At 39.2% G+C, this 18,226-nt stretch overlaps 1 protein-coding gene across 2 annotated transcripts; it reads right to left on the bottom strand.

The window, feature by feature from the left end:
• Nucleotides 1–511: 511 nt before the first annotated feature.
• Nucleotides 512–13,335, bottom strand: tnip1 (TNFAIP3 interacting protein 1). Of its 2 annotated transcripts, none has more exons than XM_038284569.1 (18): nucleotides 13,178–13,335; nucleotides 12,142–12,324; nucleotides 11,586–11,729; nucleotides 11,384–11,466; nucleotides 11,222–11,281; nucleotides 10,408–10,617; nucleotides 9,321–9,415; nucleotides 8,789–8,948; nucleotides 8,487–8,579; nucleotides 8,284–8,349; nucleotides 6,990–7,121; nucleotides 6,776–6,904; nucleotides 6,555–6,689; nucleotides 4,915–5,040; nucleotides 4,713–4,796; nucleotides 4,127–4,345; nucleotides 3,947–4,031; nucleotides 512–2,044 (listed from the first exon to the last, which is right to left on the bottom strand). In XM_038284569.1, the coding sequence occupies exons 2-18, from the start codon at nucleotides 12,287–12,289 to the stop codon at nucleotides 1,971–1,973; spliced, it is 2,043 nt and encodes a 680-aa protein (XP_038140497.1). In that variant the 5' UTR covers nucleotides 12,290–12,324; nucleotides 13,178–13,335; the 3' UTR covers nucleotides 512–1,970. The 2 variants fall into 2 exon arrangements, with proteins under 2 accessions (XP_038140497.1, XP_038140498.1); XM_038284570.1 differs by having other exon boundaries at nucleotides 4,127–4,255.
• Nucleotides 13,336–18,226: the final 4,891 nt, after the last annotated feature.

Here is an 18,226-nt window from a genome sequence, read left to right as displayed (position 1 = left end):
ACAGAGAATTGTAATTGTTATTCTACACTGCAAAAATGATCTAGAAATAAGTAAAAATTTCTTAAATTAAGTGTATTCACCCTTAATTTGAGTAGATAAATGAGATAGTTTGCCAATGGAATTAGTAATTTTACTCTTAAAATAAGATAATTAGATAATATGCACTTGAAATAAGACAATGCACTGGCGTTTTCTTATTTTAAGTGTAAATTGTCTTGTTCCATTGGCAAAATGCCTCTTTTACCTCCTCAATTGAAGAACAAATGCACTTATTTTAAGAAAAAATGACTAATCTAGATTCCGATTTTTTGCAGTTTAGAGTCTAGTTTATGGTTTATTTTATTATGTTGTCGTGTGTTCCTATATGTCTTACTCTACTGCAGCGTCTTGGCCAGGTCTCCCTCAAAGAGATTTTATCTCAAGGGACTTCCTGGTAAAATAAAGGTTAGAAAAATAAAAGAAAAAACTCCACAGAGCGGCGGGACAACAAAAAACTGAATAAGGAAGGAAAGACATTTAGAATAGATTTATTAAGCCAGTCAAATACAAAATGTCTCACATGTGCTTTTTGCTAACGGCAAAAAAAAAAAAAAAAAACCAAAAACACTATAAACCAGAAAAATACACCTATCAGGAATTACAGCATACCTTTGAAAGTGCAGCTCAGCTGACGTCTCAGTTCTCACCTATGGAATATTTTGTTCCCCGAAACGTTCAAACTCACACAAAACTGAGCTAAAGTCCAATCTTCCGCAATCTGAAGCCCTTCGTCTAACTACTTTAAATACCTTCTACATTATTGAATTTTTGAGATTGGTTTAACCCAATAAAAAAAAAAAGAAAAACCTATTTCCAAAGTGTTGAACCTGCACTGTGCCACTAGGTCTTCTGACTGCAGGTTAATCCCTCGGGAATGGATTTCTGGTTGTCGACGCGGACCGTAAGCATTCAGACACCCCGGCAGAGAGCTCCAGTTAAGCCTGAATCGGACCCAAATCCCTCCTGCTGCCTCTGAGATTTTAAAGTTCTGTTTCCTAACTGCGTGTTGAGGCTACGGTGAAAACGGTACAGGATGCCGTAAAATGAGCATAAATGCGTGGTATGACCGAGTAGAAGTGTCGTTTAATGAGATTAGGTCCATCATCATGTATAAAGGAAAGAAAAAAAAAAAAAAAAAAAGGAAGTTGTGTAAGTAATGTGCATTGTGTATTGTGTCTGATACAAACATACAATGTCAATAGCTACAATATATTGGGATTACACTAACAACATAGAAAGAACAGCATTACTAAAGACAATGATTTACACTTAGGCAATGCAACTATCAAAACAGCAGGTTATAAATAAATTATTAGTAATCACAATCCTGTTTTTTGATATACCATAAAAAAAAAATAAAAATCACCCCCCCTCCCCAATTTTTTTTGTATTTCAACAACCACTTTTGAACAGTTACACATATTAGACGTTTCTAGAACATCGATGGCACTGTAGAAATCCTCATAAATCAATTTACTTTCACATTATTTACCTCTATGATTTATTGTACCTATATAATCATCATTCAGCGCTGCAATGAGCTCGTGTTATATTCGTTTTAGGGGAATGGCTTCCAGGAACCCTACAAGTTAAGTGTTAAGGTGTTACATACTTGCAGAGAGACAATTACATGGGTAGATTTTTGTGGAAGGGAAAAATAAAACAAAATGTAATGTTGATTTTTCAAAACTGGTTTAACAAAAAGGACTTCAGTTCCAGATAAAAAAAAAATCTAAATAATATGTATATATTTATATATATTCAGAATAGCGAAGTGTTTCACAAATAGCCTTATAAAACGCAAGTATAAACAACATTACAATAGGATATCTACAGTTCAGTAGGAAAATTATATCTCAATCACACCTTGTCAACTCAAAGACAGTTTTCATGCTACTACCCAGACTCCATCAGATGGGTACGGTGATGTTTTAGTGCTTTCCGGGGTCTATGTTCTGTCTCTCTCTTTTACCAAACCCTGTTGCTGTTGCTGCTGCCGACTGATCTACAAAAAGAAAACAAAACAGGACAAAGCTGCGTTACGGTCGACCCACAAAACTAGGCCTGATTTACAGTTTTGAGTCCAATACGTCGTGTGCTTTTGCAGGTCTTTTTCGTCTGGGGAATTCCAAAAAGTGCATTGCAAAAGTATTCATTTCCCGTGTGCTTAATAGCATTTCGACACTGCATCGCTGTGGTTATTTCATGAATTTGAAATAAAAAAAAAGATATTTTTTGTAGTTTCTTTGTTAGCACAACTCAAAGTCTGTAATCAGTACATGAAAATAGAAACTTTAAAGAACCGCATTTAGAAAGATAATTGTGATCTCATGTAAATGTACCAGAAAATAAAGGAATGTAGCTTAAAATAAGTAGGTGTAACATTTATAAATGTATCTAAGATATGATTTAAATAAAAAAAACACAATTAAATACCTAAATTTCAAGTTCAAATGTAAAAAAGAAAACTTGAACTATGAATTACATCAGCAACATGATTCAAATATTAGATATGTCATAAAATTATAAAATGCACAATAATGTTTACTTAAAAAAAAAAGAAAAAGAAATTCAAAATCAGGTATAAAATCATAAATGACTGTGAATGACTATGACCTGGATGGCTGAGAATCTTTACCAGCACAAGTAGATTATAATAAATAAATAGTGAAATATTTCTGTTATTTAAGGGGGTCAAAGGTTGAAATGTTTGGGAACCAATGGTCCAGAGTCAAATATTTGTCCTACTGAAACAACTAAAGCTCAGTCAGATTGGATCAAGATCCTATGTGATCCAATTTTAAAAGTCCAACTGAAAATCAGCTCTCATTTGGACTTTGACTGGGCCATTCTATCAACTGGATCCGCTGTAACCTTAGCTGTGTATCTGGGGTCCTTATCACTGAAAAAGGCCAGTTTCTGCCTGATTATCAAGTCTCAACCAGGGGGGGGGGCTTCCAGTAAGAATCGACTGGCCTCACAATGCGTTTTACAGTTGATGTTGTGTTTATTTCTATTTGAATTGTTGAAAGAACTGAAGGTTCATCCCAGGCTCTGTTCCTACAGAATCTTCTTTCACATTCTCCCTCCTCCCTTGTGGATCTCTGCAGCTCCTGCAAAACTCCCATGATCCTCTTTGGCTGCTTTCTCTTACTTATTCTGTTTACTAACCTTTTCTCTGACAACTTTGACCAAAACACAATAAAATTATCAAAACGTTCACTTCACTTACAAACTAGAGTATTTTTTAGTAGCAGCTGATTATGTTGGATTTTATTTTCCCATCTCAGGGTAAAAAGGTTGATTATGGATATAAACCAAACCTTTTATTTGTAAACAGATTTTCCTCCCCTTCCCAATTACCGTAATTTTCGGACTATAAGCCGCGACTTTCCCCCCCATTTTTTGACCTTGCGGCTTATATAACAATGCGGCTTATCTATGGACTTTTACAGCTAACGGCCACTAGGGTAATACCTAAATCTATGGATTTTACCATCCACCATGTTCACGTCACATTTGCTTCAACACACAAGTACGGTAGCCGCGCGCGGGGGAATGCGGGGGTCCTCCGGAAGCAGACTTTTACCGCGATTGGTACGAGACAGAACAGCAGCGAGAAAGACGGACATTAAACATAAAAAACCTGCGGCTTATAGTCCGGTGCGGCTTGTATGTGTATAAATCATGCAATTTAGCTTCTGCGGCTTATATTCAGGTGCGGCTAATAGTCTGAAAATTAGGGTATTCACTACTTTGTGCTTTAGCTCACACAAATAAATGACACGGAATTTTATAGTTCTAATGTGAGCAGTTTCATGGGGCTTGAATACTTTTGTACTGCACACTTAGCTTTTTGCTGAAATTGCAGAAGAATATTTGAGTTAAATGTCAGAATGCTCAATACCTGCGTTCTCTGGTGGAGGTCTTGAACTCTCGCCTACTGCTCTGGCTCCTCGTGGTTGAGGGAATGACATCTGCCACGGAAAACCCTGGGCGAAAAACAAAAAGATATCCTTTGTATTAAGCAGCGGTATTTGTGGTAGGTCTTTACTAGGATGAGGAGCAGGGGCTTATGCTCCCTTACCGGGGTAACAGGTTGGAAGTCTCGAGCTGGCGGTGGAACTGCGGCTGCGGCCGCCGCTGCGGTGCCTGCTGCGTTGGGCATCCGGGGAGGGAAATGAACGGGCCAGCCCTCGAGGCCCTGCGCTCCCACCTGCACAAAGGGACCACAGTAGGGAGGGCTCAGCGGGCCGTTCACTGAGCCTGACGTTGGGTCTGAGGTACGTCTTTCCTGCTGCTGCCCCTACGAGGTGTCACAAGTACACATGTGATCCCTAGTCAGTGCAGCTGCAGCGTTCCAAGTCAAGCCACGCCCCGCAGACGCCACAGATTCAAAAACGTATTGGACCTGTCCATTCTCTAATCAAAGCACCTGCTTTTCCACATCCATCAGCCTATTAAATATCTTCCAAACACTTTTCAGCCACAAGGGGGCACTACAGGCATCAAAACTAACTTATTTCTCAAAGACATATCCCCCAAACTGAAATGCAGACTCCACCAATTGTGATGAGATGAACTTAAGTCCTCCCCGCTCCACCATTCCTCCTTACCCAGTTTGAACCATTTTAAATCAACCTGCAGTGCTAATGACGCTGGCCAGCCAGTACCTGTTTGTGGTGCTGCATCTGCTGTCTCTCCAGCTTACACCTCTCAGTTCGTTCTCTCTGACACTCATTCTGAGTCTGATGAAGCTAAAACACAAACAAAACAGGAAAATACAATTAAACCGAATAAAAACGCACACTCTACTGATATAACATGCATTGCAACGTTTACGCAGGAAGCATTTATAAGACGTAGAGGTCTTACCTGATTGGTCACATTAGTAATCTGACCCTGGAGCCTCTCAACCTGCCGTCTCAGATCCTCCTTCTCTTCGTTCATTCGCTCCCTGTCACTCCTTTCTTTTCTAAAGTCCTCCTCAAAGATTTTCACCTGAAGTAGCGAAAATAAACAAAAACATTTTTTTAGAAGCCTCGTAAAGCCAGATCCTGTCACTGAGAGCTATTCCTGCCACTTCCTTCATGAAGAATTAAGTTTTCTGCTGAGAAACTGATCCACCTGATTCTTCATCCTGACTGTCATGTTCAGAAATGATTTGAGAAATTTTTCTTGAAGATCAAATTTAATCCTTCAAAAAATCTACCATTTATTATTTACTAATATATTGATTATAATATACACTATATGGCTCCAAAGAAGAAGACCAAGTATACACAGCAGCTGTGCCTGTATTCTGGTCAAAATGTTTTAACTTTTATCAGATTAGTGAATTTATTTTCAACCTGAGGAATACGGGTTAAAATTTGCCATTTATTTCTCTAAAAATAGACACACTTTGTTTTATTTTCTTCTTAGAGTACCAAAAAGAAACCTGGTTATGCTTTAAATTAAACATAATTACCAATATAATGGGAAGAATTAGATGTTGCTGATCTTTATACACACGTTACGGTGAAGCAGATTTAGCTCGACTTTAAGATGGTTATTGTACGGAAGAGGATTAGGTCCAGTGAAAAAAAAAAAATTTAACTGATTTTTAGTTTTATTTCAGTTTAGTATGGGAAAAAAGTCAGAATTCTGACTTTTTTCTCAGAATTCCCACTTTAATCTCAGAATTCTGACTGAAATCTGACAATAAACAAAGTCAGAATTCTGAGATTAAAGTCAGAATTCTGACTTTTTTCCCCATACTATACTGAAATACTTTTTTTTTTTTCCCAGTGGCCCTAATCCCCTTCCGTATTATTGCAACTAAGATAAGGGAAGGAATTTATTCGCATTTCGTCCTGCTGCGCCTCAAAAAACCCTGGGAAGGCCTAATCCTACAGCTTTCAGACTGAGATTTAAAGGAAAAATTTAATGTAATTCAGCTATCTTTCTTTGTCCTTGTTAAGGAAGAAAAAATGTATTCCAAATTTGGTGAAAAAAAAATGTCAGCACTTTCTTACATATATAAACAGGCATACTATAATTATAAAGCGGACTTTATGTTTACTCATCTTCACTCATCTTCAGGTGTTCGGATGATTGTTCTGACTATAAGTACATTCAATTTACATTATAATACATTCAACTTTTTTTTTCAAATCATCTTGAACATAAATGTGACGCTAATTTATTCAATTTGAATTTAAAAGCCCAAAACATTGGTCTGAATTTATAACAATAATTTGATCTTTGCTATTTGATGCCGCTTGATATGAATGAACCGTGATATCCGACAGGAGAAACAAGGACACATTTAAAGGGATTGTGGAAGAGAAATACGTGATTATGTGTAGTTTTCATCAAAGTATGAAACTGAACAATTTTAGTTGGAAAAGGTTGCAAAGCCGTTTAGCTTTTTACACATAAACAAATGGGACACTATGCCTTGGAAACTTAGAGGTGTATTAGGGTGTAGGGAGAATTTCCAAACTCTTCACATGTTGTGTTGCATGTCTTGCCTGTTCTTTCAGTACAGCGATTTGTGTGAGAAGCTCCTGTTTTTTCAGGTTATTTGCTGCGTCTGCAAAGTTTGCCTGCCCAGGAGGTTGCTGAGAGGATGACGGGGAATGCAAGTTTAAGGCTTCCTCCAATGCCTGGGAAAAGAAAACAGGTAATGTAAGCATCAATAAAAATGAAAAACAAGCAATAAAACAGGTGTTGATCCACATTTTTCCCTCACCCTGTTTAGGCGCTGGATCTCCTTCTCCTGGTACTCCCGCTGCTTGCTGAGGGGCAGCAGCTGATCCTGCAGGTATCGAACCTTCTGCTTCAGCTCGGCTGTTTCCGAGTTCAAACACTCCTTCTCGCCCTGAAACAAAAAAGTCAGTCGCGCTTTGCTCCATCTCCTCCTTCGTCTCACATCTGTGGGATTTTTGCTTCTCTCCTACTCTCACCTGCACGTTTTCGATTTTGGACTTTGCCAGCAGCAGTTTCTTGTCGTAGTCTCGTTGCCTCTGCTCTCGCTCGGCCTCCAACTCAAGCACGGTTTTCTGGGACTCAGCCAGCCGCTGCCTGAGGTCTGTGATCTGACGAAGAGTTTTATCATGTAGCTCAAGAGCACCATTTATGAATCCAACACAAAAATTGCACATGAAACATGAAAATATGAAGATAAACAGATAAAAACTCTGGTAAAGATAAACGTCTCAAATAGAATTTAGGAAATATGCGTTATCAAATTTCAAACCGAGCCACATAAAGGAGACATCTGCGAACACGTCTCTGTATAAAGTATGAACGAACCTTACTGACGTAAATGGATATATCTGGGGTTCTGTGGTTTAAACCCAAGCCTGCACGGTGTCCCCATCTCTACAGAGTGTGAATGTCGGTATGTTCGCGACTGCGTGCACGAACGCAGGTGTGTGAGCGCGACTGTGAGAGCGTGTGTACATCCGCGTGTCGTTGCTGCCCTCTGACTGCACCACAGCAGGAAGTCGGCAGGTACCGGAGAGGTGAGGGGAATTCTCGCTGAAGTGTGACAGGCCTTGTGGTAAGCATGCTCAAATAGCAAGCTATTGCAAGATTGCACCTTTTCCACTGGACAAGCACATTGAAAAAGAACAAAAAAAAAAAAAAACAGTACATCCGTGTAATTGCTTCTCTTCACTGCCAACCGTTTATATCAGAGTTGTTGGTTCCCTACAGATAACCTAAAAAAACAGCCTTGTTCTGAAGGGCTGCGATTGGTAGAACAGAATATGGGTTTCCATTGTCTTCTTTGCAAAAATGCCAGAAAAAAATGCTCCTTTCTGACAGTTTTCCCTTTTTTTAACCAAATGACACCATTTTGAAAACCTAAAGTTAGGAAATCATCAAAAAAAAGTTAAAATATGTCAGAGAAGTTTATGGTAATCAGACACGTGAAGCAATCTCTGACCCAGAGTAGAGTGGAAACTGCACTTTGCTTATAACTGTAACTATAATAGTTAATAATAAATGTTGTTGTCATTCAAACCAGTTTATACAATATTTAGCATTTCAAATTTCACAGGGTTGCATGATTTTATGTGATTTTCCTCTAAAAGTTGGAACCAAAAAAGAAATTGATCAAAAATTATAATTCATCAAATATTTTCTATATTAGTAATACAAATTTAAAGAGATTTTTCACAGGAGTTTTTATTTAAGCGGTCTAAAAAGTCAATCAGAGACGTCTTCCCACACTGTTTAAAGTCATTACTGTACCTTCTGCTCAAACTGTGACTTCATGGCGTTCCACTGAATGTCCCACTGCTTGTTCACCTCCAGAACCTGCGAGCGGCGCCAGAAAGCGAAACAAACAAACAATGAACATGTAGGAAACAAAGTGCACAGAGACTTTCCCTAATGGCAAAAGAGGATGGGTAGCTACTTAAAAAAAAGTTCAATAAAACAAAGCAAAGACTCACATCCTTTCTCTGCTTCTCCAAAAGCTTGATCTTCTTTTCGTACACCTCTATGTCACATGCTTTAGCTGGGGTTCTCTCTGCTGATTTTCCACTCTGGGAGGGGGGGGACACACACACACAAAGTTTTTCCTTATTCCACAAAACTCCATGATTACATCAGCAAACCAAAGAGGAAGTTGTGTCGCAAAGTCATTGAAATGGTTTAGCGTATTTCCAAAGGGAAATTTGATCCGTTTTTTTTTTAAATGACACAAAATCCTAAAAGAAATTCCAACATGCAACATCTTCTGCTGTAAATGTACCTTCTGTGGGGTAGTGGCCTCCATTTTAGGTCGAACAGCAGGAGATTCCTCCTTAGCCGGCTCCTCTTTGGCCTCCGGAGTCTCCATCTCTGACGGCGCAGCAGTCGGCACCACTGTTGTTCCTCCCGTGACCAGCTCCTTAAGTTTCTGATTCTCTAGTCTACGTAAGCAAGAAAGTGAAAATGATAGTAGTTCTGATCAGAGTCCATTCTTTCCAAGATGTTTTATGCTCTACGGTCATTTCAGGATTTTCTTTTGGGAAGAACCTACAAGACCCAGCAGGGAAACTGAAATAATCCCCCCATCAGAAGTGAAAGCAAGCAACTGCAGTCTCCAGTCATGGATTACAAGAGGTGGAGTGTCTCAAAAATCAGAACAGGAGCATCTTTCAGGGAAGATTAACACAAAAAAATGACGTAAAACACAGCAGTTCTTGTGATTTTCCTTCAAGCATCTGAACAAAAGGGTTTCAGCATAGCTGAGAAAGAATAACAAGAGAGCAGTGAAGCTGAAAGAGAAGGAGAAACATTACCTCAGCTGCTCCAGGTCTCGATTCCTGATATGATGATCTTCTTCCATTTTCTTTCGAAGCTCATTGTTTTCCTGTCTGAGCTGCTCACACAGCGTCTAGAAAACCCAAGCAGACCAAAAGGCTCACATTTATCACGTTATTAACCACAGTCCTATAAGAACAATGTGAATTCCCCAAAAAGAACTGAAGCACATTATACAGTTCTTTTTACTATAAGGTATATCTAACTATATAAACACACACTCAAGCCAATTTAATGCGGCGTTTTTGACTTAGACATATAAGCCTTGAGCTTTAACAGCTACGTTACTCTATTTTGGTGCATTTCTATGTTAGAGATTTTACTATAAAAAAAAATCCTTATTCTTTTAAGCCAGACTTTGTAAATATAGACTTTTCTTATAAGTTAGAAGTGAAGAAGATAAGAAATGTATTGTCTAGAGTTAAAAATCACTAGTTTTTGCAGAAACTCTATAATTATTAAAAGGAATTTTCAAGTAAAAGCAATAAACGTGCCACACAAATACACTATTTCCCAAAAATTAGGATCCAAAATGGAAAATCTTACAGTTTCTAAGGCTTCTTTTCACCTCAAAATAGAAATGATTAAATAAAACACTTTTTTCTTTGGAGGGGGACCTGCTAAAACACTATTCTTATCGTATTTAAATAAACTATTTCATAAGCACATGTCAAATGTTCATGTGAGATTTGAATAAATTCAACAGTTTGAAAAGTGGTGACAGAAATCCTATTCAGAAAAAAACCCAGATTCTTTTTATTTTAAGTCAAATATAAAGTTTAGGCAACAACAACAAACAGGATTATAATCACAGATTTATCAGCCATGATGTTAAAGGTGATCATCTATTACTGTGCATATTTTTACAAACGTCAGAAAGAACGCATCTTTGGATGAGTCAAACTAAAACTCTCAGAGCACTGATTCACCAAACATTTTTTTAGAAGTTCACTGATAAAAGTATGATACCCCTAACCTTAAAGTAACATAATCTAAAATAAAACGGCGACAGAATCGTTTCCAAAAGCTTTAGAAATGTGCTCAGATAATTTCCACGTCTCGTACCTGTAAGAGGGAGGTCCTCTGTTCGTTCTTCTGGACCTTGGAGGAGAGATGGTGAAACTCCACCGCCATGCGGCCGAGGTGAGCCAGAAGCTGGTTTGGGTTCGACTCCTCTGCAAAAATGCTAAAAGAGCTCTCCAGCCTCTTCAGCTGGCTCGCCAGCTCGTTGTTCTCCTGAGGAAGCTGGGGAACAGCTCCTGCCACCAACCCAGCCTGGAGATACCCACACAGGTAGAAAGTCAGTCATCTTTGCAGAGACGAGTGAGCGAGGCCATCTTTACATATCCACTTAAGCCCGCATAAAGCCTACTGTAAAACATAAACAATCTTGTTTTTTTTTTTTTATCTTGTTCATGGAAAGTAGCAGCTAAATTCTCTTAAAACTCAAACCAGTTTGTCCAGTTACATTTAAGCTTCGCACTGTGGGAGTATCTATTTTTAGCACTAATAATCTGGTCAGGTAAAATATTATTTTAAAGTGAAAAAAAAAAAAAGATCAAGAAAGATAAATTAAAACATTAGCTGTGCTTAACAATATCAAAAAAATTTGAATGAATCTGGGTAATTCTAGTCCGTAATAATCCTGGAATTTCCCTTCACTGACTCAGATGGAGCTGCCAGTATTGTGTTCATAGGTGAGTCAATGCTCTAGTAATGTATTCCTAATTTTGAGGAAATTGCTATAGAGAGGAAATCCTGAATTTAGCCTCAAAAGCCACAGAAAATAATTCTCACTAAAGTAAAAACCAACAGGATTGAGATCCTCTGATCTAAATAGATGTTTGCCATGGAAGGGTACTTGTGATCTGGGACGTACAGTCAAGGCATCAGAGTTCCTTCTCTCCATATTCCCCCTTTCAGATTCCAATAAGGCCTCCTGTGAAGACCCATCCCCAAAAAAAGAAGGGAAAAAAAAGGCTGAATATCTGTAACCGCTTTAAAAATGTCCATGTGTCACGTGATGAAGCTCAGTACATACATGGGGCTTCTCCGGCTGAAGTGTTCTCCCTAAACAGCTAGACTGCTCCTCCTTCTCTGCAGCGGGGTGTAAACAGGGTTTGTCTGAAACAAAACAATACAAATCACTTCATGCCTTTTAATCATGCTTTTCCTTTTTAATCCGTCACTGGTTTATTTAACTGGTTAAAATTCCTCATTTAGATCAAATCTGTTGGACTTACTTTGTGTCTCAGCGTGGCCGGGAGCTCCCGCGCACAGACTGGCGGCAAAGCTGGCCGACTTTAAAGCCTCGTTGTCCCTCACCAGTTCCTCCACTCGCTGCCGAAGCCTCGACGCCTCGGACTGAGATTCCTCCAACAAATCACCTGTAAGATCAAAGGAATCTCCTTACAAGACAAAGAGAAGTTTCAGCTGAAGGTTTGCCGACAACGCCAGGAGCAGACGGTAAATAGGGCATGACAGATGTTCAGTGGGAAATAAAGGAACATCCTAGGTGAGTCACAAAGGAAGCATTCAGGCCAATGACAGTGCTGGGATGTAATCAAATCCAAAGATAACCATGGACGTTTTTGAGGTTTTACAGTGGCCCATAGGGCTTGCTTAAAAACAGTTAAATTTTTTAACGTGTGTGTCAGCATGCAGCCTAGAAAGTGAAGACACGTGGAGTTATATCCTTCAAAACATTTTCCATTTCCTATTAGATAAATTAAATGATAATCCCTAATGCGTCATCCTCATTTCCCAGACAACAGAAACATGTCCTGATCTGGAACCTACCTAAACTCTTGAGTCCCTTCATCCGTTCCCTCAGCATGCTGTTTTCCTCCAGCAGCTGGCGATAGCTGCTGCCCCCTATAACTTCATCCCTGGCCTTGACCTCACTCCCACCAGGATCGTAGATGCGATACGGACCTTTCCCTTCCATCGCCGTGGTTTACTTCCTAAACATGGTCCTGCAAACTGTGGAAAGATGGCAAATCCTGCTTTATTTCATATAATAAAACACATCAAGTTTAGAAAAGGATGTAGCTGAAAACAAAACATGCACAGATAGAGGTGATGTTAACATAAAAGGGTCCTGATTACAGAAATTTAGACCGATTTTTACAAAAAACTGTGTAAAAAATGTATCATATCTACTCCATCACATTTAAACGTGTATTGTCCATTTTCCAGAAAGAGAAAAACTCTACATCCACATACTTCAGCCTATCAGAAGTCTCAGCAAACAATCGGTCGATGATTCAAGACACCCACTCAGAAGCCCACCATAGCCCACGCATTAACTCCTGGTTTCTAACAATGTAAGTAAGAAAACCATCGCTGCAGCCTGATAGAGAAACGATCACCTGTGTGACAACAAAAAGCAGCAACATCCCTCCCTCCTTTGGCTCCAGTAACAGGGGTGAAATATATTGGGAAGAGTGTGCTGAATAAGACAACTACAACGGCTCATTACCAACATAAAAAATAAAAAATAGACAAAAGAAGATGGGAGAAAAAGGTCAAAAAAATTTAAAATTCTAATTTTAAACAGATATTTAAAATTCGAGCCTTATAAAAAGCCAGTTTCCTCTGCTGGAAGCTACCTTAACCGACTGAATAAGGCTAATATTAGTTTTCGCTGTTGTCATGCAAATTGCTAACGACATCTTAGTTAGCTGTCGGCTACAAAGCGGCGCAGAAAGCCCTTCAAACTCACAGATTTCTACAACAAACGAGCTACTATCGGTGCGGAGAATGAGTAGGAAAGAAGAGTTACACGACGAAGCGAGAAAAAAAACGGGACAAAGATGTTTTTTTTGTTTGGTACCTTTCAGCTCGCTGTGGCCTCTCGTCTCTGTGGCTAGACAGACATCTACTGCGGAAGTAGTCTACTGACTCTATGCCGTAACCTGGGAAATTCCACCTCGCGACGTTTGATGTAAACAGCAGTGATTGACAGCCGAACGGACCAATCAGAGGGAGGCTTCTCCTCTGAAGCGGCCTGGCAGACCGTGGTGTAAACACAGAAATAAAAAAATAAAAAGGCAGTTTATGATTCCATATTTAGTCAGTTATTTTTATTTTTAATTTTTTTTTTTTTTTTCAGAAAACTCTACCTTACCTACAAGATATATACTAAAATAGAGCACACTCGTTTAAAAATGGCATAACAGAGAGCAAATACAATTAATACCAAAAATAAATCAAGATTTTTTTCTGGAAAGTAAATGATTGCAACTTAAACAATTCCCTTTTTTTTACATCAGAAAGTAACTCCTTTTATAACAGGGACAAACCCGACCGTTTTCGTTGAATTGCTGTATTCTTCATTGATAAATAGAGAGGGGCTGATGGGGGGTTTCTGTTGTTGCATCACTTATTTCCTGTGAATTATGAGACCTAGATTGACATAACAGGAGGACTTACTGCTCTTTAACCCGTTGCGTAAAGGAAAAAGCAATATGATTCAAGTTCATCAGTATATGCAATATTAGATAATCATTCTATTAGTAGACCAGACCTTTTATTAGAGGTTACATTTTTAATTTATAGAATTCAGGCAATCAGAATCAGACATACTTAAATAATCCCAGAGGGAAATTACTTTAGTTACATGCTCCAGAAATACAAACATATATAAAATGTCACTCTTACGGAATTAAATGGCAATGCTTCTTGCTTTATTTGACTTTGTTATTGTCAGATTCCTTCTAAAGACTATGTTTTTATGCTAAACATAAGCAAGTAAAATTCTATTTAAATAGCAAGAAGAGAAGTTGAAATAATTATAGATAAACAGTTGCTGTGCAGTGCACTAAGTAGGAAAAAATACGTTCAGGTACTCCCCTACAGAAACATGGGTTATTTTTCTGTACAGATCTATAATAGTTTTATTGTAAAAAAATATATAAAAAAAGAAGAAAGCCATTTCTACCATCAGTACTGTTATCAAAACATGGTAAATGGCCTGTACTTATATAGCGCTTTTTCAAGTCAGGAGACTTGACTAAAGCGCTTTACACTACATTCAGTCATTCACCCATTCACACACACTCACACACTGATGGTGGCAAGCTACATTGTAGCCACAGCTGCTATGGGGGTCACTGACAGACCGGGCTCTCTGACCACCATTAGTACACAATGCAGGTGAAGTGTCTGCCCCCGGAACCAAGCTTGGTTCCAGGTACTCAGGACTCACTTCCATACAGAAAGCCCACATTCATATCTTCAGGTAACACAGAGTACATGTCAGACTTAATAATATTACTTCAGCGATAGTTTCAAGGTGTTGCTTTATTGTATGTCTTGTACCATATCTTTCAGTTGTGCTGTTCTTTTTTCATCTTGTTGCAGGTGATGAAGCAGACTGAAAATGTTTTGCCATTGTCTGCTTTCTATCTCTTCTTTCTTTCATCTTTTCTTTTTTTTTCTTCTGTTTTTCCTCCTCTGTTCTATTTACATTGCAGTGTCCATATAATCTGTAAAACTCCCTGCATAATTATAATAAAGCAATTTATATGCATGAAACAAGTGGTACAATGTGGCAATTGCCATACTGCTCCACTGGTGAAAGTAAAATCTGTTGGGCTCTTTTTGGCATCAAGACAACTATTCTTATCACCACATTACCAGACAGGACACTAAAAAAAAAACCTCCCACATCCAATGCCACTGTCGCCCTATCCAAACCACACAAGATAATATATATATATATATATATATATATATATATATATATATATATATATATATATATATATATATATATATATATATGTGTTTTTTTCTTGTTTGTTTTTCTCGTTTTGAATTTCCAGGAAATTTTCCGGCTTTGGGGGTTACTTGGTTATTTCACATCAGTGGTTATAATTCTCCCTATTGCAAGACTTGCTAAGAATCCCAAATTAAGATTTTATGGACAAAAGGGAGAAAATACGAAGGTAGAAAAGAAACAGGAAGAGATGGACCAAAGGTAAAACCAATGGTGCATATACACTATATTGCCAAAAGTATTTGCTCACCCATCCAAATTATTGGAATCAGGTGTTCCAATCACTTCCATGGCCACAGGTGTATAAATTCAAGCACCTAGGCATGCAGACTGTTTTTACAAACATTTGTGAAAGAGTGGGTCGCTCTCAGGAGCTCAGTGAATTCCAGCGTGGAACTGTGATAGGATGCCACCTGTGCAACAAATCCAGTCGTGAAATTTCCTCGCTCCTAAATATTCCACAGTCAACTGTCAGCTGTATTATAAGAAAATGGAAGTGTTTGGGAACGACAGCAACTCAGCCACGAAGTGGTAGGCCACGTAAACTGACGGAGCGGGGTCAGCGGATGCTGACGCGCATAGTGCGAAGAGGTCGCCAACTTTCTGCAGAGTCAATCACTACAGACCTCCAAACTTCATGTGGCCTTCAGATTAGCTCAAGAACAGTGCGCAGAGAGCTTCATGGAATGGGTTTCCATGGTCGAGCAGCTGCATCCAAGCCATACATCACCAAGTGCAATGCAAAGCGTCGGATGCGGTGGTGTAAAGCACGCCGCCACTGGACTCTAGAGCAGTGGAGACGCGTTCTCTGGAGTGACGAATCGCGCTTCTCCATCTGGCAATCTGATGGACGGGTCTGGGTTTGGCGGTTGCCAGGAGAACGGTACTTGTCTGACTGCATTGTGCCAAGTGTAAAGTTTGGTGGAGGGGGGATTATGGTGTGGGGTTGTTTTTCAGGAGCTGGGCTTGGCCCCTTAGTTCCAGTGAAAGGAACTCTGAATGCTTCAGCATACCAAGACATTTTGGACAATTCCATGCTCCCAACTTTGTGGGAACAGTTTGGAGCTGGCCCCTTCCTCTTCCAACATGACTGTGCACCAGTGCACAAAGCAAGGTCCATAAAGACATGGATGACAGAGTCTGGTGTGGATGAACTTGACTGGCCTGCACAGAGTCCTGACCTCAACCCGATAGAACACCTTTGGGATGAATTAGAGCGGAGACTGAGAGCCAGGCCTTCTCGTCCAACATCAGTGTGCGACCTCACAAATGCGCTTCTGGAAGAATGGTCAAAAATTCCCATAAACACACTCCTAAACCTTGTGGACAGCCTTCCCAGAAGAGTTGAAGCTGTTCTAGCTGCAAAGGGTGGACCGACGTCATATTGAACCCTATGGATTAGGAACGGGATGTCACTTAAGCTCATATGTGAGTCAAGGCAGGTGAGCAAATACTTTTGGCAATATAGTGTATGTTCAGTTAAAATGTCTGTGTGACCCCAAGGTTCTACTGAAAGCACCCAACGCCGCCGAGCTTCCGCCGATTGTCCGCAGAGCGTCCGCCAACCATCCCTGCTGCGATTAATAGCAGCTTCCTCAATGCGTCCCAGAAGCGTGGTCTGCTGGACACTTCTCCAAAATATATGGCGGGTCTGTTTTTCACGCAGGTTAATAAATATGTTGTTTTGTTTGTTTCCTTTTTATCTGAGGGGCCCCTTGCCTGCCATCTGCTTTGAGCCCCAACTTTCTTGCTGATATTTGACTTTCTTGTTGACAACACCCCAATGTTGTCCAATGTTTTACTTTCCTAACTTTTAAGTTAAGGTTGTATTTTTATCATCTCTAAACAAAAAGTTCCAATTTATAGAAATAAAGTCCTTAAAGTTACAGTGTGTAATTTTCAGCGACATCTAGCGTCCAGACTGCAGACCGCAGCAACATGAACATCCCCCCCACCGCTTCTCTCCCCCCAACAGTACGGCGAGCGTTACGGGACAAAATGTCTTCCAAGATGTCCGCATCACCTACCTTCTCAAGTGATGAGGTTTGTTTACATAGATCATTTTACAGCTAGTATTTCATTAGTCTGTGTGTTCAGTACCGTCTCAGTTCATCTCTCTCAACTTGCCGTAGTTACTTTCGAGCGTAATGGGCTCGCAATCTCGCAATCGCTAGTTTGTTGGCTCTGCGCTGCCGTAGCGCAAAGATGTCTGCCTCCATGGCTGCGAGACCCGCTCCTATGTAATTATAAATAACGAATTCTAAGGCAACGCAAATATTAAGGTTAAGAGGCTGAGCTCGTAGATGATGATAAATAATAAAGTTATGTATAATATATTACATTTCTGACTGTATATCCCTGTAATTATTACACACTGTAGCTTTAAAACATCACTGTGTGTATAATTGACCCTTATAATATATGAATTAAATGACTAACATTAATAAACCTTGACTTTATGTTTATATGAAAGGTAATAAAACTAGCCATAAAACTAAACAGTGAGCGGTTTAATTATTTCCTGCCAAGTCTCAAAAAAGGGGATTGCTATTTATTGAATGTGTTATCGTTTTAATTGATAATTCCTTATATATAATCTAATGTTATAAAAGTTATTCTAAATAATTGTGTTTAAAATCCTTAAAAAATGTAAAGAAATAGTAATAATAAAAAAAAAAATCCTTCAAAGCAATAGTGACATCTTGTGGGAATTAAGAAACCAGCAATGTTTGATCACATCTCCTCCTCTGCGTGATGCACAGACCTTCAGTTAAATGGAAATCCGAAGTACACCGTAATACAGAAATTACTTCACACGGTCAGACCAAACCACGCAAGAGGAACGCTAAGGTTTCCTCTTTTCTCCTGGCGTATAGAGTTCTCGCTGACATTTGCTATATTAAGGCGTTAGAACTTCTGCCTTGGTGGTCTTATTGGGTGTAAAGCCTTGTCTCGAGAGAAAACACCCTGCCTTCCTATAGGCCTACTTTTGCAACATTTAAAAATGATTTTCTGATAAACAGCAAATAAAACTTAAATGAAAACCACAATTAGTACTTCCCGTAGGCCACAACTGAGTTGCTCAGTTCATATGAACTTCAA

This window comes from Cyprinodon tularosa, unplaced genomic scaffold (genome assembly GCF_016077235.1).
Source record: "Cyprinodon tularosa strain WSP-4 unplaced genomic scaffold, ASM1607723v1 ctg20, whole genome shotgun sequence".
In the NCBI taxonomy this organism is placed as follows: Eukaryota; Metazoa; Chordata; class Actinopteri; order Cyprinodontiformes; family Cyprinodontidae; genus Cyprinodon; species Cyprinodon tularosa.
Note: the sequence above shows the minus strand (reverse complement) of the source record. Positions and strands in the feature narration are given on the sequence as shown.